The sequence below is a fragment of the Dendropsophus ebraccatus genome, chromosome 2 (genome assembly GCF_027789765.1).
Source record: "Dendropsophus ebraccatus isolate aDenEbr1 chromosome 2, aDenEbr1.pat, whole genome shotgun sequence".
NCBI classification, from domain to species: domain Eukaryota; kingdom Metazoa; phylum Chordata; class Amphibia; order Anura; family Hylidae; genus Dendropsophus; species Dendropsophus ebraccatus.
In genome coordinates, this window is record NC_091455.1 from 35,402,567 (window position 1) to 35,423,981 (window position 21,415).

General features: G+C 42.9%; 1 protein-coding gene across 2 annotated transcripts in view; it reads right to left on the reverse strand.

Moving 5' to 3' along the window:
* Window positions 1-17,011, reverse strand: part of SPAG1 (sperm associated antigen 1) — a 50,788-nt gene extending 33,777 nt beyond the window's left edge. Inside the window, exons 1-10 of one of the 2 annotated variants that reach the window (XM_069957332.1) lie at window positions 16,905-17,011; window positions 16,002-16,125; window positions 11,320-11,479; window positions 9,765-9,875; window positions 8,735-8,790; window positions 7,337-7,452; window positions 6,951-7,056; window positions 5,598-5,728; window positions 5,302-5,408; window positions 2,837-2,969 (exon numbers count right to left, since the gene is read on the reverse strand). In XM_069957332.1, coding sequence (XP_069813433.1) covers window positions 2,837-2,969; window positions 5,302-5,408; window positions 5,598-5,728; window positions 6,951-7,056; window positions 7,337-7,452; window positions 8,735-8,790; window positions 9,765-9,875; window positions 11,320-11,479; window positions 16,002-16,123 — 1,042 coding nt within the window. In that variant the 5' untranslated portion in view covers window positions 16,124-16,125; window positions 16,905-17,011. Of the gene's footprint in view, window positions 1-2,836; window positions 2,970-5,301; window positions 5,409-5,597; window positions 5,729-6,950; window positions 7,057-7,336; window positions 7,453-8,734; window positions 8,794-9,764; window positions 9,876-11,319; window positions 11,480-16,001; window positions 16,126-16,904 lie in introns of both variants that reach the window. The other variant, XM_069957331.1, reaches the window with a different exon arrangement.
* Window positions 17,012-21,415: the final 4,404 nt, after the last annotated feature.

Consider the following 21,415-nt stretch of genomic DNA (forward strand, 5'->3'; position numbering starts at 1 on the left):
GGACACAACTTATGCCTGATGCCCCAGATATATGTGAACCCAGCCTAAGGGCCCTATAATATGGGAAGATCATCAGGGCGAAAATTGATTATATATATATATATATATATATCACACACACACACACACGAAAATCCACGGCACACAGGCAATGAATGAAGAGAGCAGGTGCCACCCCAGCACTGCGGCTCCACTAGTGCAAAATATAAACGTCCAAAGTTAGGGTACCGGCACTCTTGGAGTGCCAGTACCCGAATTTTGGATATATCTCACAGTATATAGGTAGCACTATACCAGTAGTGGATCAGAGTGTTAGCAGGGACGGCTTTGACCAGGAGCCCGTTGAATATAGCAAGGAATTCCCCACAGCACAGCTTAGAATTCAAACGTTGTGATTTATTTCATATCCAAAGCAGCAATAAACAGTGCAACACAGCAAGGTGAGTCCGCAGAAACGTCGCATCAGACTCACCTTGCTGTGTTGCACTGTTTATTGCTGCTTTGGATATGAAATAAATCACAACATTTGAATTCTAAGCTGTGCTGTGGGGAATTCCTTGCTATAATATATTTGTCTAATAGGACCCTAAGATGTGCAAGTTATACAAATCCCCAATATACACTTATTACAGGAAATGCTTATAAAGTGCTTTTTTTCCCTGCACTTACTACTGCATCAAGGCTTCACTTCCTGGATAACATGGTGATGTCACTTCCTGGATAACATGGTGATGTCACACCCCGACTCCCAGAGCTGTGCGGGCTGTGGCTGCTGGGTGGGGGACACAGGGCACTGGAGGGACACTGAGCATCCCTCTGCCATCATCCTCTCCAGCAGCCACAGCCCGCACAGCTCTGGGAGTCGGGTCGTGACATCACCATGTTATCCAGGAAGTGAAGCCTTGATGTAGTAGTAAGTGCAGGGAAAAAAGCACTTTATAAGCATCTCCCGTAGTAAATGTATATTAGGGATTTGTATAACTTTTGGGGGGGGAGGGGGAAATACAATACTTTAATAAAAATTTTCACCGGACTTCCCCTTTAAGTATACTTGGGGGACTTTAAAAGGGTAATCACAGCGCCACTCACAGGTAGAGAAGTTTCTGGCTGCACCAGCTTATATAATGATATCCTGGAGGCATCACTGGATTGGTAGCAGATACTTTTATTCCAGCTGGAGAATGGTACACTGGCAAAAATCTCTTTCAAAAACAACTGGTTTCAGAAAATTATATAGATTTGTAATTTACTTGTATTTAAAAATCTCAAGTCTGTCCATGTCAGGAGCTGTCCAGAACAGGAGAGGTTTCCTATGGGGATTTACTACTGATCTGTACAGTTCCTGTCCTAGACAGAGGTAAATTACAAAATCTATATAACTTTCTAAAACCAGTTGATAGAAAAAAAAAAAAAAAAAGAGTTCTTTGCTGGATAACCCTTTAACCCAATCCTAGAATGCTGCACATTTTTTTTGCATAATAGATTGTCCATATTGCCAGTTTTCCATAGGTACAGTGAAACATACTTCATTAGGACCCAGAGCATTAAAAAAAAGAAAAAAAGAAAAAAATACATGTTTTTAATCACAAATAAGATTGAGTATGGGTAGTGGTAGCGGGGAGCACAGCAGCATAGATGCATTCGGAAAGTATAGAGTATGTAACCATACAGGCGGGTTGTAATATTCACAGAATATAAAGCTCTATCCATACTGCTATCTGGTGTAACAGGAACCATGACAGCCGTGTGAGATTCATTCCCAACAGAGGCCAGTGGACTTCAATAACTTAGAATGGGGTGAATTATGTCTCAGATATAACAGAGTCGCTGTTAGAGGCTCCAAACAGAACATCTGATAGTAGTGTGAAGTGTATTCACCCCAGTACACACTACAAAATAAAAAAATGGGAACATAGGGAAGTGAGGCAGGAACCACTCGGACTACATTTACAGAGGCAGTATATGGTAGCACTATGCAAAAAAAGAAAAAAAAAACAAAAAAAAAAAAAACACACACACACCACAGCTTTAAAGATCACATCAGAGCCTAAAGTAATACTTCCTAACAGGTGAAAAGACACTAACAATTGAATGTGGTGAAATACAAGACCAGTGAGCCATTCTATAGATACACAACAATGGGTATATAGAGAACAGCAAATAAACTTCACTGATCATCTGCTGCATCCCTACAAGAGGGCAATAGGTAAGGGAGAACAACACCATGTATTACACAGGTCAACAACAACAAAAAATTTTTTTTACTGGTGTCCAAAATATTTTAATGATTTTGGGGTATTTTTAGGGTGCTGATTCTGAATATGCTATCAGTTTTGCCAGATTGGCTCAAGTTTTTTTTCATGTCTTGTTCATTTTTGAAGAAGATTACTTTCTAAAACTAGTTAAAATAAACTAAAATCAACATTTACTTTGTAAAATTTATTGTATTCATGACAATAGCAATAAAGTTAATGCGCGTGTAGCAAATTACGTCTTTTTTTTTTTACACATTTCACGAAAATTCTCAAAAACTTGAGCCAATCTGGCAAAACTGATGACATTCAGAATCAGCACCCCAAAGTTACCCTAAATTCGTTGAAATATCTTTGGCCCCAAAAATGCTGTTGACCTGTGTTATACATCTGGGTGATGATTTGGACACTGATCCTTTAGGACAGGGATGGGGAACTTTCAGCCTTCCAGGTGTTGCAAAAGTACAATTCCCATTATGCCTGGACAGCCAAAGCGAAGCTTTGGCTGTCCAGGCATGATGGGAATTGTAGTTTTGCAACAGCTGGAAGGCCGAAGGTTCCCAGTCCCTGCTTTAGGACATTACCTTTCTCCACCACTGATGCGTCTTGATGTTTCTCATCGGAGCCCTCAATGTCCTGGATGAGGATTCTTCTCCCCTTCTTAGAAGTCTCCTCTTTCTCTTTTTGTAGCAGCTCATCCACTTCGCATAGAACTCTCTAGAGAGCAAAAAAGGAAAGTGAGGGGGAAAAAAAAAACAACCTATACCTATAATAATTAAAGATTTGCTTGATGGAATATATATCTACATAACCATGTGACATATGGGGGGGGCAACTTGGTAAAAATATACACTAACATTGTGGGTTATAAAGGATAAAAACCATAGAAGATTCTTCAAAAGGTACAAGCCCCCCTTACAGGATCTGCATTAGATTTGAAGCCAAGTATAGTATTTGATGCAGCAGATCCTATATGAGCAAATGTTTCTGAAGGACCAGATGGTTGCCAGACCCCGCTCACATCAGCCAGGTGCTTTCCACTTTATAACAGGACCCACTGATTTATTGACACCAGTGATTTCTATTGGATGTCAGCTTCTTATTTAGAGTCTGCCATTTTCATGGGAACAGAAGCACAGCATGCAGCATTATTCAGCCCATCATATCTGAATGGCAGTGAGAGATCCCAAAGCAGCTGCAACAAGAGCCTTATCCAAATGACGTAGATCATGGGTCTCCAAACTGCGGCCCTCCAGCTGTTGCGAAACTACAACTCCCATGATGCCTGGAAAGCTAAAGCTTTGGATTTCGCTGTCCAGGCATGATGGGAAATGTAGTTTTGCAACAGCCGGAGGGCCGCAGTTTGGAGACCCATGGTGTAGATTGTGTTCGATCAGTACCATAACATATTTACTATCATGCAGTAAGATCACTGGAGCTGGGATTCAAAGTCATCTCAACTTACATTAAAGGCTCACTACTTAAAAGGGATTTTCCGTGACTGTACTATTAGGGTGTGTTCACACGTATAGGATCTGCAGCAGATTTGATGGCCCAGAGTTACGTTACTTTGAATTGAATCTGCAACTTTAAATCTGCGCCATCAAATCTGCTGAAGATCCTGTACGTGTGAACGCAACCTAAAAAAGGATTTAACATCACAAGAGGGTTCCAACAGCACCACTCGGATATAAACTCCGTAAGATAAGTAACAGTGTGGGATGCCCGCCAGGTGCTCGATAATCCAAGTAACTGACACTTGTAACAAACTTGAAGCAAGATGTCCGACAGCATCCAAACGTGAAGATCAAGATTTTTATTATATATCCAGGTACATCAGTGAAATGTTCCAACCCAACTTTGACAAAGACCGGTTAGGTCACATTTCACAGATGTACCTGGATATACAATAAAAGAACCCTGATCCTTACTTTTGGATGCTGTCAGAGATCTTTCTTCAAGTTTATTAAAGTACTTGTCACAAAAAATAACTTGACATGTCAAAAGTAATTGATCCCACTGGGTCTTACCCACTGAGATTAGAAGATGTAGCCGGGAGAGGATGCAACTGCAGTGCGATTCACTCCCTGGCCACCTGCCCTGTCCATCTAGGTCAAGGAAGGGGAACCCGGTGGTGACAAGAATGAACACGCTCATTCTTTAGGCGGACTGCAGAATCTGCCAAACCATAAAATGAAGCCTATCGGACCAGCGGAGATGCGTGTGTCCACGAGCTGTGGAATCCACGGCGGGTGATCCAGTGGGATTCTGTAGTGTGGACATACCCTAACACAGACTCTGGGGTCTCTAAGGAAAGTTCATCCATTGAATATCCCAGAAAAGTCTTTAAAAGGGTTACTGGTGGTAAAAATGTCTGTATGCTGTATGTCTGCTCTCTGCTGCCACCTCTGTTCATGTCAGGAACTGTCCAGAGCAGCAGCAAATCCCCACAAAAAAAACTATAACAAACACAACCTCTCCTGACATGGACAGAGGTGGCAGCAGAGAGCACTGTGTCAAACTGGAAAGAATACACCACTTCCTGCAGGACATACAGAAGCTGATAAATACTAGAAGACTGTACATTTTAAAATAGAAGTAAATTAAAAATATAAAAAATGTCCCTGCAGTGCAGAGGCCCTGAGGATTTACGTACAATGCTTTATAAAGTTTGTGCTCACAAAGCTATGGCAGCCGAGAGCTGGCATAGGCTTCCTTAACATTCCACCGGGGGAAGAAAAAAAAAAAAAAAATTCCCCCTCTGCGTGCTGCCGCATCCCCCATTACGCCCCCACCCCTTTGGCACAAGCAGCACAGAGAGCCCACTTGCAAACAAATTATTCGCAAAAACAAGTGTTTGTGAATAGATTTATATGCAAGTGGGCTCTCTGCACCACATCATAAACGTCCCCCACAGCGTTCTCTGTATTTAGGGATGTCAATACAAGGATTCAGTTATCACATCCACTTCTGCTGTCTTCATCACAGAATTGTAGAGGTTAAACCTGTGTCACTAGACAGTGACTCGTATACATTTAGGACGCCATACCTTCGCTATTGGATTTTCCGGTTCATGAAGCAGGACAGTCTTCAGATCGGTGGATGCAGCCTGAAAATTACGCAGGTTTTTGTGGACCACAGAACGCCGCAGAAGAGCTGGAAACAATAAAATACCTAATTATAGCCAAATGGAGGACAGTTCATTAAGCCAGTGCTAAAAAGGTGTCCAGAGCACACTTGTGTGAAACCAGTCCTAATGTGTATTGATCTGGTACAGGAGAGAAGAGCAAACAGATCACAGCAATAATATATAAAGGCTATGACATAGCTAGCTGCATCTCTTACCCTTCACATTGTTAGGCTCCAAATCCAGTGCTCGGCCACAGTCAGCCAAAGCATCCTGCCAGTTCTTCAGCTTAATCTCGGCCTGGGCTTTGTTGTTATATGCGATTGCTGTGGGTAATACAGATATACTCCTTCATTTAGAAAAAAAAAAAAAAAAAAAAAAAAAAAAATCTGTTATCCTTAACAGAACACTACTAGCGTTAGTTATTAGTGCATGATCATGGACATACCGCATGTCATCTTCAGATCCCTAGCTGCCAGAATCTGATATACATCCCTACAGGGGCCTAGCAAAAAATGACAGCCAGGCTCTTGCTGTAAATGCTGAAAGCAGAGCCGATGCAGATTCTGTCCATTTTAGCCAATAGCAACCACCACAGTTTACTTTTGTGAGGCTGTACCCAGTATACCAAAGCATTATTTCAGCTAATAGAAAATTGATTTATTTGGACCCACTAAGGATTGCAATACATTTAATAATCTCAGAGGAAACCTGTTTTTATGCTGCCTGAACCAAGTCTCTTATTAAAGGAGAAGTCCAGCGAAAATTTTTATTACAGTATTGTATTGTCCCCCAAAGTTATACAAATCACCAATATACACTTATTACGGGAAATACTTATAAAGTGCTTTTTTTCACTGCACTTACTACTGCATCAAGGCGTCACTTCCTGGATAACATGGTGATGTCACTTCCTGGATAACATGGTGATGTCATGCCCCGACTCCCAGAGCTGTGCGGGCTGTGGCTGCTGGAGAGGATGATGGCAGGGGGACACTGAGGGACACAGGGCACTGGAGGGACACTGAGCATCCCCCTGCCATCATCCTCTCCAGCAGCCACAGCCCGCACAGGTCTGGGAGTCGGGGCGTGACATCACCATGTTATCCAGGAAGTGACATCACCATGTTATCCAGGATGTGAAGCCTTGATGCAGTAGTAAGTTCAGGGAAAAAAAGCCCTTTATAAGCATTTCTCATAATAAGTGTATATTGGTGACTTGTATAACTTTGGGGGACAAAACAATAATTTAATTAAAAAAAGTTTGCCACACATCTCTTTTAAGGCAGTGTATGATTCATTCTGAAACACTACAGCACAACAAACACTGGGAAGGCTCCAAGTCACTGGGGGGAGGGGGTCCACTTCTGCATTTCCCCACCCAAACATGGAGAGGTCAGTCAGGGCTGAAAAGGTGGAGAGATGCTGCTGGGAACAACCCCAATAACTCTGCGCCCCAATTCTGGCTAGAATGCCAAAAGGTTTCAGAATAAATCATACACCAACGTAACACTCTAGTCAGGGTCACCTGCCTGGACAACCCCTTTAAAAAGGCTAAAGTAATAACTCACCGACTATAATACAATATGGCCTCCTCATAGTCCCCAGACCTGAAAGCTTCATTCCCTTTGTCCTTTTCTCGTTCAGCAAGGAACCCTTTTTCCTCAGGGCTGGTGCCTAGAAGATACTCTCAGGTTAGCATTAGGCTGAACATATTCAATGAACAAAAATAAAAATGAACTAAAAATTCTAACATGTAATATGTAACAGATGATCAGCCTGCTCTCCCGACATGTCTGTTATAACAATTCCTCACCTACTCTATAAGACAATATAGGTCTTAGTCTATAGTTGCCATTTAACCCTTTCTTCATTAATAGGTATAAAGATTATTATATGTATCCTTCCTGACTGTATTAGCCAATCCAACATATAGACGGCACTTCTGCGACATTACCCTTTGTAGCTACAGTCTTCTTTATCTTTGATGCCGTCGTGTTTATAACCGTCTTGGACTGGTCGCTTTGCTCTTTGGTCTTATCAATTTCCGATAGTTCCTTTTCAATATCAAATCTAAAATAAGAACAGATGTAAAGTTTAAATTGCAGGGCTTTATGACTTGATCTCTGTTTACAGTCTATTCCTGGCTTTGGCTTCAAATCTTTGGCAGATATCTTTCTGTGTAAATTAGAGTGTTTAGGAGGGCTTTATACACCCAGTTCATGGAGGACATCTCATACGTTGGAATGACGTGCACTTCTGCCACAGCTTTTAGGTTTTATCATCCCATCATTCGTTTTCATCCCATTCATTGTACACTATAGGCATTTGCTTTACTTTTTGTTACATTTAAACACTCCAGATAAGCAAAGTCATATACTGTTCATAGAAAAATTGTTTCTGCATCTCCACCTTGTTATTGTTCCATCAATGGAGCTTTGTTAAAAGTGTCACTGTAGTTTATTTTTTTGCAGAAATCAATAGTACAGGTGATTTTAAGAAACTTTGTAATTGGGTTTATTACGCAAATATTCCATTATCTGCATTCAAAAAGACTTTTCCCAGGTCCGCCCCCCTCCTCTCTCTCATTCACTGCTCATTATCAGGAAATCATGACTGTTTTACATCAGTCGGGCTCTGTGTAACCTATGGAGAGGGGAGGGGGGAGGAGGGAGATTAGTCGCCAGCAGAGAACAAAGGAATACACAGTGGGAGCTGTGTGAAAGCGGTATTCAGAGGTCAGTGCTGACTGTCAGAGGAGATAGCCCGGTGATGTAGCTGTAAATTAACTCTTTGTCTTTGTTGTCCTGTTTTGGTGCCTTATCTCCCTCCACCCCTCCCCTCTCCATACAGTTTCTTTAAAAAATATATATATATAATAATAATAGTGTGTGCTGTGAGAAAAATTATTTTTGTTTATTACCTTTAAAGGGTACCTATCATTAAAAAAAAAAAAAAAAAAAAAAAAAAAAAAAAAAAACTTTGACATGACATACAGACGAAGGTTTGTATCGGTGGGGGTTCGGTGCTGAGACCCCCAACAATCGCTGGAACAAAGGGGCAGACGTGGGCAGCAGTGCACGCTCTGCCCCTACATCTGCTTAAGTAGCAGTAGACGGAATTATAATGGCAGACTATGGAACTTCCACTAGATGCGACTCCATTACAATTATATCAATAGATACTATACCAGTGAGTGAAGGAGTGGCAGAACATGGGCACTGCTGAGTGCGTCTGCCCCTTCATTCTAGGGATCGGTGGGGGTCTCAGCACCCAGACCCTGACCGATCCAGACTCAGGAGTTTGTTTAAAGGGTAGGTAACATAACACGGCAACTGTCAGCCACACTTCTCACCTATCCCAGTCTGTGTAATCTCTAGGAACCTTAGAGCCGGCTGATCGATGTTCTTTCTGCTGAAGTGAAATTAAGACAATTTTAGGGAATATGATCAATCCCACTTACCCCAGTGAGAACGTGTATAAATATATATGGCTAGGAGATATAAAAGGCCCCGTTCACACTGCTCTTTAAGTGCTTAAAGTTATGTTTATAAAGACGTAACTATTGACTTCTATATGCTAATGTACACTGTATCTCATCACACATCACTTATATAAAAAGGTACAGACAAACCATTCTACAACAAGCTGATCACAGAGAGAACCCAGTTGAACATGTGAACATGGCCTAAATGTAGCAGAGAAAAAAAAAACAAAAAAAAAACAAAACACATTTTTCTGTAAAGTAAAGGGCTACTCCAGCGGGGAAAAAAAAAATCATATCAACTGGTCTCAGAAAGTGCCAGAGTTTTGTAATTTACTTCTACTTAAAAATCTCAAGTCTTCTGGTACATATCAGCTGCTGTATGCCCTGCAGGAAGTGACATTCTTTCCAGTCTGACACAGTGCTCTCTGCTGCCAACTCTGTCCATGACAGGAACTGTCCAGAGCAGCAGCAAATCCCCCATAGAAAATCTCTCCTGCTCGCTAGACTGTAAAGAGTACACAACTTTCTGTAGGACATCCAGTACTTATCAGCTGCTGTATGTCCTACAGGAAGTGGTGTACTCTTTCCAATCTAGAGAGCAGGAGAGGTTTTCTATGGGGATTTCCTACTGCTCTGGACAGTTCCCGTCATGGACAGAGGTGGCAGCAGAGAGCACTGTCAGACTGGAAAGAATACACCACTTCCTGCAGGGCATATAGCAGCTGTTAAGTACTGGAAGACTTGAGATTTTTCAATAGAAGTAAAATTACAAGTCTCTGGCACTTTCAGACACCAGTTGATTGGAAATAAATATTTCGCTGGAGTGCCCCTTCAAATATATGAAAAAAGTACAGAAATTCACAGTGTAAGCCCAGTCTATCATAATAAAATAATTTACCTTATTAGTCAGTGGCCCTTTAGAAGAGCTGCGAATGGGCGGCAAATTGTCGGTGTTTTGCTGGGAGATCGGTTCTTGTTGTTCTTTAAGTTTTATGTCGGTTAGGAAATTCTGAAAAAAATTTAAAAAATGAAGTGTAAGAGCGAACCCCACAGTGGATAGTATTGTGTTATAGTCCAGAGCTGCATTCTAACTTCTGCATAGTTCAAAGCCAACATCTCCTGGCGTCTCTTACTTGCTCAATATCTGCACCTTGTTATTTGCACTCTGGGAAATGTAATCGTATATCTGTATCTGATGGCTGAACCTGGCCGGGTTCTCATTATACTCACAACACAAGTCTTGGGCTGACGGCAGGTCCGAGGAACCCAGCTGACAGCTGTCAGAATCCATATGATTTTCACACGGATTGTAACGTGGAGTTGGTGTAGTAATATTTAAAAGAGAAAAACAAACACCCTATGTGAACAAGGTCCACTGCATTAGACAGATGCCCCCATATACAGCACAATTGAATGTTCATCTCTCTGAGAACAAAGGGGTCTGGCAGGTGAAATACAACATGCCCGACTCTTCTCTTCCCTGACAACATTGGTTGTAGGGGAAGTCAGGAGGCCCCATACACTTTAGTAGATGAGTGGTGTCAAACTTGTGACCCTACAGCTGTTGCAGAACTACAATTCCCATCATGCCTGGAGAGCTAAAGCTTTGTCGGGCAAGGAATTATGGAAATTGTGGTTCTGCGATAGCTGGAGGGCCCCAGTTTGACATCTGTTCTTTTAGGGTACGTTCACACTTACTGGATCCGCAGCTGATTTTATTTAATTAACTGAACACAGCATCAAATCTGCACCATCAAATCTGCTGCAGATCCTGTAGGTGTGAACGCACCCTAAAGGGGTTATCCAGCGCTACAGAAACATGGCCACTTTTCCCCCCTCTCATCTCCAGTTCAGGTGCATTTTGCAATTAAAGGGGTTATCCAGTGTTACAAAAACATGGCTACTTTTCCCCCCTCTCATCTCCAGTTCAGGTGCATTTTGCAATTAAAGGGGTTATCCAGCGTTACAAAAACATGGCTACTTTTCCCCCTACTGTTGTCTCCAGTTCAGGTGTGGTTTGCAATTAAGCTCCATTTACTTCAATGGAACTGAGTTTCAAAACCCCACCCAAACTAGAGACAACAGTAGGGGGAACGTGGCCATGTTTTTGTAGTGCTGGATAACCCCTTTAAGCTCCATTTACTTCAATGGAACTGAGTTTGATCTGGAAACAAGACAGGGTGAAAAGTGGCCATGTTTTTGTAGCATTGGATAACCCTTTTAAGTAGTCACCCGATACTGTGTATAGAGAACTTCAGCGGTGTGAACAAGTTGGTTCCTCAATATCAACAAACAGAATTAGTTTGCAGCTCTGGACTACAGTAAAAGATGATTGGAGCCACAGGTTGGGGGGGGGGGGGGGCATTGGTTAGATATTAGCCCTGATCCTTGAGGAGTCCTCCAATGTCTCACAAATAATGGGGTAGATACACTGATAGAATAGCACTGCCTACCTTCAGGTCATCACCAATCTCTCGCCAGTCTTCGAAGGAGAAGTCGGCGGCAGTGGCCGGTGGTTTGTCTTTCCTTAGGGTGCGATTGTTTGGAGACAAAGCTTCAATTCTCTTTTCACAGAAGGTTGTCAGATCTGGGTAGTTTCCTTCCTCTCCTAACCTGTACAATGGAACATACACTTAGCGTTCAGTGACGTCTCCATATTGGTGCCAGGACAGGTACAGGATCTCAGGAACACCAGCAAGCAGTCATGTACAGAGCCTGCTCAATGCATTCTCATAACGCCCATAGAAATGAACGACCAACCCTCCACTCATTCCCTGCCTGTGGGCACAGACTACCTCAACAGACCAAGGTTCACAACATTAGTTTTGCCAACACAGTGACATCTTAAAGGGGCCCTCTGGTTATTCGGCTGTCGCCTCTGTCCATGTCAGAACTCCTGCAGCTTGCGGACATATTTCACCCCCGTTTTTCACCTTTACTAAATGCCGATGCCCTGCTACAGACAGTGTTCAGACCCCCACCGATTGCTAGAACGAGTAGAGAGAAGCGCTTGGTTGAGTTCTTCTCTGCCGGTCTTGGTGCAGAAACAGATTTTATAGTAAGTCTATGGAGCCCGTCTCCTGCAGAGAGACAGGAAGAAAAGAACTCAACCAAGAACTTCTCTCTGCTCGTTCTAGTGATCTGCAGGGGGTCTAAAGACCCTGACCAACTATAACTTCTGAGTTGCTTCTTGTTTTTTTTTTAAGTCACAGTGACACTGGGTTATAAATATTAAAAAAAAAAAAAAAGCTTTATTTGCAATGTAAATTAGATATACAGAACTTCCCTATAATGCCTGGTCTTAAAATAAGGGTGCATTAAGACTATGAAATCTGTGCAGAGAAGTCCCTAAGGATTCAGCCTCTCACCCCTGCGCACTCCTATTCGCATCTCGGAATCTGCCCCTATGGGAGGGGCGGAGATGTGAGCGGGAGCACGCAGGGAAGAGCGCTGGAATCCGTGGGGACTTCTCAGCATGGATTCCGTAGTCTGAATGCGCCCTTAGGCTATATAGCAAGTCAGAAATGAGTGGTCACTGAAAAGTAATTGTCAGCCTATAATATCCATCCTTGCCTTTGTTCAGGAAAGGAATTATAAGGCTCAGCAAACATAGGTGTTAGCTACATATCCTTAAAGGGGTTATCCAGGATTAGAAAAACACAGCACCTCTGTTGTCCTCAGGTTGTGTGTGGTATTATAACTTCGCTCCATTCACTTCAATGCAACTGATCTGTAACTGATCTGTAATACCACACAACCTGTTTTCAGAAGAAAGGGGCAGTGTTTAACCCCTTAACAGCCATGCAGAGGGTAAGAGGAAGCAGGTATGGTGCCATTTATCAGTGCTGGAAAGACAACTGTCAATTAAAGGGGTTATCCAGCGCTACAAAAACATGGCCACTTTTTCCCCTCTCTTGTCCCCAGTTTGGGTAGGGTTTGGAACTCAGCTCCATTGAAGTAAATGGAGCTTAACTGCAACCCACGCCTGAACTAGATACAAGAGAGGGGGAAAAGTGGCCATGTTTTTGTTTAAGTCTCCAAACACAACAGATTCAGCAGAGTTAATCCAATGTACTCTCCGACTGCAAACAGGGCATAACTAGGATTCATGGGGCCCTATAGAAAGAAAAGAAAAAAAACAAAGACACCCCACACACACTCACTTGGACCTACACAGTCCCCCCAGCATTCCTTCGTTCTCCCAATTCCCTGATGCATGAGCAGGGAGAGTGAAGAAACACCAGGGGACTGTCGGCCCAACAGAGTATGTGTATTGGAGTTTTCATCACAATATTCTCAGTTAAAGGGCCAGAGGCTTGTGGGCCCCATTAGTCCATGGGCCCTGCAGCCGTGGCCATTGAGTTCAATTACAATTTTCATCGCCTACTACTTACCATGTCTCCTATTTAGTGCAAAGCAACTGCAATACATTTAGTGCACCAAGAAGAACAGCAAAATGTGAAGAGGCCTTTCTAAGCTAAGGGACATAAGCTACCGGGAAAGGACATGGCAAATAAGGGGGCCATGCACCAAAATAATGTGCAAAACTACAATGCCCATACTTTCCTTTAGCTTTGCCCAGGCATGATGGGAATTGTAGTTCTGCAACAGCAAGAGGGACGAAGGTTCCCCACCTGTCCATGTCATGATATGTCCATCAAGTTTTTTCAAGGGATTGTAACACTTTAATAACTACAAGGTCTCTGTGGGTTACCTCTGGCTTCTGCCTGGATAGGGTCCTTCCCCTAAGCTTGCAGCCTGCTCTCTTCCTCCACATTCCTTTAAGAGAGCTGCCTCCCCATGTGTTGCTGCTTGTTCAGACTGTGTGTTTGATAATTCCATGCTTGGTGGCATATAAGAGTCCCATCCAAGGCTTGACAGTCCCCCATCACTGCAGCCCTCAGTGTCTGGGAAGCTCGCAGGATTAGTAGAACGCTTGTTTTTGTTTCTGCGATGTTTCCTCCCTCCTCGGCGAGTTCTTGATACAGATTTTGGCGCATCGCTAGGCCTGTCTGGACGTTGTACATACCACGTGTGCACTACATCATTCTGGTAGTCCAGCATGTCCCGCTGAAATTTACTCCACTTTTTAGCAGCCATGGAGTCTTCAAGTCTTTTCATTTTATCTTTTAGCTTTTTCTCCAGTGCTTTATACCTGGCACAGTCACGGTGAGGCTGTAACTCGGCCTGTACGCTCTCTATATCCTCCCGTACCTGCTCGAGCATCTTCTGCTGCTCAGAAATAACCAACTGCATTAGTTTGAATGAGTGGTGGGTGAGGACGGCGTCCCACTCCAGTAAAAGATGAGGTGGGAGGGGCCTAGGGGGACGTTTCTGCAGCCGCAACCCCCGAGGGATCATCTGGTTTTCTAGGTATTTGTTCAGCGATGTCACATCCCACCGCAGCTGGATTTCTTTCAATGAAAGTTCCTCCAGTTGCTTCATTAGAACATACAAGTCCTTGGGTGTCGGATCATCGGCAGCTGCAAACAATGCGGCCGCTTTTCTTTGGTGTTCAGAACAACGGCCCTGATAGGACACCCTAGGACAAACCTTGGGTGTCGGATCATCGATGGACCCAAACAATGCCGCAGCTTTTCTTTGGCGTTCAGAACAATGGTCCCGATAGGATGACTTAGGACAAACCTTGGGTGTCAAATCATCAATGGACCCAAACAATGCATCAGCTCTTCTTTGCCGTTCAGAATGGTCCCAATAGGACAATCCCTCTTCCTCCATGGTTGTAATCCAAATCTACAATCCACACTTTGAATAGGGACCAGCCACAAGTGGAATGGTTCACACAGGATATCCAGCGCTTCAGAATTCCAGCATAAAAATCTTCTTTTATTTAGAATATATTAAAACTCAATAGAAAGGTACATGGCGGTAGCACTACGCAAAAGGGACAGGATGACCCCCTTAACCACAGGCCCACAAACCAAACAGTGCAGCAGACTAAAATACCCCAATCAGGGTCACATGATGAAATCCCAGCTACAGCTAAAACCTGGAACTGGAGCAAAGTCATGTGTCCGGACTTCAGGTAAGAGCTAAATCCTGAAACCGGAGCAAAACCTTAAAAGGATTTCCCAGGCGTGGCAAAAGCATAGCTGCTCACTTCCAGAAACAGCACCTCTCATGTCCTCAGTTTGGGTGTGGGGTTCTGCAGCACAGTAAGGGTAGGTTCACACTACGGAATCTGCGTGGATAAGTTCTGGCAGATTCTGTGGCGCGTAACCATTCATGGCTGCGGCCCCATAGACACTATTCTATGGCCGGGCGGATTCCACATTCCACCGACAGAAAGTTTAAGTCTATGGGACGGGCGGAGATGCGTGCCGCCGCGAGATGGTACAGGCGACAGAATCTGCTGGAAATTATCTGCGCAGATTCCATAGTCTGAACCTACCCTATACTGAAGTGAAAGAATTGCAATACCACACACAACCTGAGCACATGGGTGGTGCTGTTTTCACTACATCACAGTGGCTCAGGCTGTCTGGTGAATCTGGCGCATCTGCATCCTGTTTAGTCTAAGCTTGCACTGTTTATTTCCTGTTTGCATCAACTATTAGTTGGCTTACTTTAGGCAAAAGTAGTGCACCAAAATTCTGGCACAAGATATGATTTTTTTTAAGCCACGTCCCTCCCATCTTGGTCACAATCCATGGTGTTAAAAGCTCATTTTACTATCTTTTTTGGTGTACTTTGCATAATAAATGTATCTCAGTTGCCGCTTGTTACAATTTTGGAGCATATGGACCCAAAAGCCATAGTAAAGATGGGACATTGTTCTCAGTGTTTCTTTGTCATGCCAAGTTTTAATCGGCTGGGGTCCTGAGTGTTCAAAACTAGCAGGGAGAAGCCCCTGCATATGCACTTCACTCTCCAGCTCACTGTGATCTTTGCTGCACTGTATGGAGCTTATAGACAGAGATCACAAGGAGTGAAGCCTATAACCAGGGACTTCTCCCCAATGGTTGTATCAATCGCTGGAGGTCTGAACACTCAGATCCTATCCGATCAAAACTTTGGACATTTTAACAGTTTTTATCTAATAAAAGGAAATTAAATTAAAGACTTTAAGATTTAGATTATTTTTATTGGTGAGAATAACATCCTCCATTATTACCTGAGAACCCTCAAGATCTTCTCCAGATGTTTGACGTCTTTACACTCTTCAATGTACTTGTAGTCAAGATGATCGATCGGTATCTGATGGGTTTTTGTTGTTCCTTGGTAGAACCCACTCATGGCTTTAAAACAATAGAAAGTCTAGGATCTTATATGGTCTACAAAGTATCACAGTCATTCAGAATCGTACAAAATGAGCATTTTGCAAAAAAAATAAAATATTTATATATATATCACAGAAAATGAGGGCGCTCTGGAAAAGGGCAGCTACTTGTTTTTCTAATCCTGAATAACCCCTGAGGTTTCAGGAGCCGGGGGAGGGACGGTCATCTTATGAGACTGGCTTTAAAGTGATTTTCCAGAATTATGTTAATGGATGGCCTATGTTCAGAACAGCGGAGTCGAACATCCTGCTACCCCCAACAATCAGCTGTTAGCCAGAACTGCGGTGCCTGCTTACAGGGGTTGTTAACCAAAATAATTTCTTTCAAATCAACTGGAAAGTGCCATAGCTTTGTAATTTACTTCTATTTAAAAAATTTTGTGTCTTCCAGTACTTATCAGCTGCTGTATGTCCTGCAGGAAGTGGTGTATTCTCTCCACTCTGACACAGTGCTCTCTGCTGCCACCTCTGTCCATATCAGAAACTGCCCAGATCAGTAGCAAATCCCCATAGAAAACCTCTCCTGCTCTCCAGACTGGAAAGAATACACCACTTTCTCCAGGGCATACAGCAGCTGATAAGTACTGGAAGACACGCGCTTTTTTAATAGTAGTAAATTACAAATCTCTGGCACTAAAGTGATGCCTGACATTAGCGCGTCCCTCCCAGAGACACTTGCAGACCAATGAGGACTCTGATAGGAGTAGTAAGTAGTCTGACTATCCCTCCCATACATACCTGCAGCAGTCCGGTAGACACGGGGATTACCCGACGGTTGCGAAGTTCCCTGCACTCTATTCACACACACAAACCTGCCGGTTGCTTGCCGTTGCTATGGTGATTCAACGCCCATTCTGTGTTAGCCAATAGCGGAGCAGAACGATTAACCTCCGTTCGGTTACTAGAGGGAAACACTATGTCTGACGTATGAGGCAAGCTCCTTATAAAGTGAACGGACGGCAGCCATTTTCCCGGAGACCAAAACCTACAAGTCAGCTTATCATTTTACCCTCTAGCGTTAGTGTTCTAGTTTCGTTTCCACAATGTTTCCTCGAGTTAGAAGGCCAAGAATTATCTCCAATATTCCTCCAAGAATATATCATAAATACATAGGTGCTGAGCCGACCCGACCACCTCAACTGATCAAAAGTGATTCCATGCAAAATAATAGAAATAAAAAGAGTTGGATTTTCTAAAATATTGATCATAGTTATTCACCCCACAGGATGATCAAATAATTATTGCTAAAGTCAGGCACTCACAACATCACAATTACCTTTTTTATTTGTTCAAGAAGCCCTCATTAAGTAGCAAAGAAACTGCATGTAAAATCACTGTGGCTTAAAAAATATATCCTTTTTTTTAGGAATTCAAAAAATTTTAATTGGTCGGTTCTAAGTGGACAGAATGAGCTGGGAGAAGAACTGGGCTGAGCACTTCTCTCCGTCTCTTTCCTCACTGTACAAGGCAGACCCCTGTCTTATGCAGCAAGCAGGGAAGAGCTTAGCCCAGTTCTTCTCCCAACCATATCCTAGTGATGTGACCACCCAGGCCCCAAGCAATCAATTTTTTAAATGTTTTAACATTTCGCCTACATGCACACGCTTCGTAGTATTGTGGATCTGCAACTTAGGGCCCATTGATTTCAATTGGGCTGTTAACACCGTCCATATATTTAGGCATCAGCAAAAATTACAAGTTCTAATACAGACCGTATTTGCCGCCCATATTGTCCCATAGAAGTCTATTGGAGTGTACCTAATTTATACGGATGAAACATCTGTAACGTCTGCAAATCCATGGAAAAAAAATATTGATGAATAATCATTTTAAAGTATTCCCACTTAATTAACTATCACCCTCCCTTTCTTTGCTGATCCACAAAAAAATATGGATTACAGATGAATTTTTGGGGATTGTGGATTATTGCAGACATCATATACGGTCCTGAAAAATGTGTGAATGAAGGGGTATTTATTTTGTATTCAACTAAATAGGAAAAAAATTACTAAACTTACACCCCCATCACCACTGGGATCAATACAGAGATAGCGATGGGGGGATGGGAAATATAGATTTGGTCACAAAGGAAATATGAAGCGGCTGTCACTGTTATATCCACTATACTACAAGGACACAGAATACACCCATGTGTTACGCCGCATCTTTATTTCTTATAAAAATGGTGTTATTTTACCCCTAGTTACTAACACTACGTATAGACGCCAATGTATACTATGGGGGAGATTTATCAAACATGGTGTAAAGTGAAACTGGCTCAGTTGCCCCTAGCAACCAATCAGATTCCACCTTTACTTTTTCGCAGAATCTGTAAGGAATGAAAAGTGGAATCTGATTGGTTGCTAGGGGCAACTGAGCCAGTTCTACTTTACACCAGTTTGATAAATTTTCCCCAATATGTACAGCACAACGTGTACATAGCAAGCAGACAACCATTGGTAAGATCAATAAATCATGAAGGCGGAGACTTTTTAATATAGTGAGTCCGGAGGTAACATCTCCGAGAGAAGGAATCGTAATTGTCCGTCCTCTGCGCTACCAATTTTTTCATTTCACCGTTGTGGGATACCATGGCTAAAGTGGTGGAGAGAGAGGGGGAGAGAGATGGCTTTCCATAGTTTATCTATAGCTGATCTGGTAGCCATGAGAATATGGGCTATAATAGTCAAGTGTGGTGCAGGAAGGGTCTCCGAAGTCATGCTTAGTAGGACCCCAAGGGAAGGGGAGGCGTAGTACCTGCATAGGATATAATGGACCTCAGTCCGTCATATGCATTAACAATCCTATGGCACCCTGGCATCTGCGGCTGTGTTTTTCTAAGCCTGGATAAGCCCTCAAGGGTGCGTTCACACGTACAGGATCTGCAGCAGATTTGATGGCGCAGATTTAAAGTAAATCAATTCTAGGCCATCAAATCTGCTGCAGATCTTGTACGTGTGAACGCACCCTTAAACGGAAATAATTGGTCAGTGAGTAATGTATGCTTACATATAGGGGAAGATTTATCAAACATGGTGTAAAGTGAAACTGGCACAGTTGTCCCTAGCAACCAATCAGATTCCACCTTTCATTTTCCAAAGAGTCTGTGAGGAATGAAAGGTGGAATCTGATTGGTTGCTAGGGGCAACTGAGCCAGTTTCACTTTACACCATGTTTGAACAACCCCCCCCCCCCCCCCCCCCCCCCCCCCCCATTGCTTTCCTGTAATGAGCCTGTATTTTGTTGTGGTCCTGGGTTGCCATGTTGCTGTGCAGCTCATCAACCTATGATTCTTGTATTTTTGTGCTCTATGAAAATAATAAAGTATTAAAAGAAAAACATGAACACTTTCTTCCAGAAACAGAGCCTCTCCTGTCCTCAGTTTGGGTGTGGGTTTTGCAGCTTAGTGCCATTGAAGTGAATGGAGCTGAATTGTAATACCACACACAACCTGAGGACAGGGGTGGTGCTGTTTTTTTGTTTGTTTTTTTCAAGAAAGGAGCTGTGCATTTTGTTTCTAATCCTGGATAACTCCTTTATTTTTGCAGCATCCAAATGCATAGTATACCATACTTTTTGATCCTGTAAAAAGGTGTTCACGTTTAACACAACACAGTATAAACAGGGCCTATGTAATATATGCTGAGAAATGAAGAAGTCACATCTAAGATGACAAACTTCCCAGGTGATACACACACCTGCCACCGAGACGAAGTGATACCAGTCTGTCACTTACTTTATTCATCTTGTTTTATTTGCTATTGAGATATGTCCAGTATGTTAATCCTTTATATTATGTACAGTTGTCTGGAAAACATGGATACAGCCAATGACTATATCCATGTTTTCCACATAGCCTTAGGGCTTTATCCAAGGTCACCAGCCACCGCTAATCAAATGCCGAAAGTTCTGGTTCAGATGGACTCAAGCATGCTCCAGGTTTGCTCATCTCTAATAAGCATCTCTATAGCAAGAACTAAAATATATTTACCACAATCTGATTGTAAGAGGAACAAGTGCTGCCACCATGTGGGCGAATTTGGGTACAGCACAGCAGTCAGTACTGGATACAGGCAGTCCTAACTTGTTCAGTACAGCTCCTAACTAGAAATTATCCTGTAAAAAAAAAGCTAGTGGCTCTGACAGCTTCTCATAGGCCATGGATATGCTCAGACAGGTTATAGTCAGTGGACCCTTGACAGTTGTTTTCCAAGCTGCAACAAACTCTACATAGTTGTACTGAAGGTGTAATAATTTTCTGACAACTTACGCCCCCGCTTTTCCTTCCTCCTCCTCCCACTGAGACATTTGGAGGGATGAGAGGACATGTGAAGCTTTATAGCATCTCACTACCAGGGTTTTGTAGGTTCAGAGCTGCATGAATAAGAGGGTCAGAAATCCACTGACCCAACATCTGCCATAAGAGTCCTTGAGGACGCTATGATATATTATATATATATAACCCTCAAGAGGCAAAACGATAAGAAAGTGATAAGACAGCAAATATGGCCACATTCCCTCTTGGATGGATTTGATTTAATGTGACTGCCAGTTGCAGTGTGACCCTATTTACTTACCTTAAATGCATGACAGCACAACACTGCAGTATATGGCTGCATACGTCTCTGCTGTCCTGATGAAGATGCTTCTGTGATTGAGGACCTCTAGGGCTACACAGTAAGAAGAGGAGAAAACTACTAAACAACTGCCAGAAATCCATCCAGCATGGGCTTCTTACTGTATGGAGGAGGTGATGCAAAACCATCACTTCTAGGTGCAATGATTCAGCAGCACAACACAGCAACCTAATAGACACCACCTAGCCTTACCTCCATACAGGATGCAGACATGTCATGTGTTACAGATATTGTAGCAAGTAGTGTTGTGCTAGATGCTACATTTGGTCCCCTGACAAAAGTAAAAGAGCCCAGATACTACACATAAAGGGGTTATCTAGGCTGTAGACATTCACAGCCTATCCTGACAAGCCAGTGGACAACTGACTCCTGGCACCCCTGTTATTCAGGGACCAGAAGGGCAGATTTTACATTCTGCAGCTGTAAAAGGGATTATCCAGTGCTCCAAAAACAAGGCCACTTTCTTCCAGAGACAACACCACTCTTGTCTCCAGATTGGGCGGGGTTTTGCTGCTCAGTTCCATTGAAGTGAATGGAGCCTAATTGCAAACCGCACCTGAACTGGAGACAAGAGTTGTGTTGTCTCTGAAAGAAAGTGGCCATGTTTTTGGA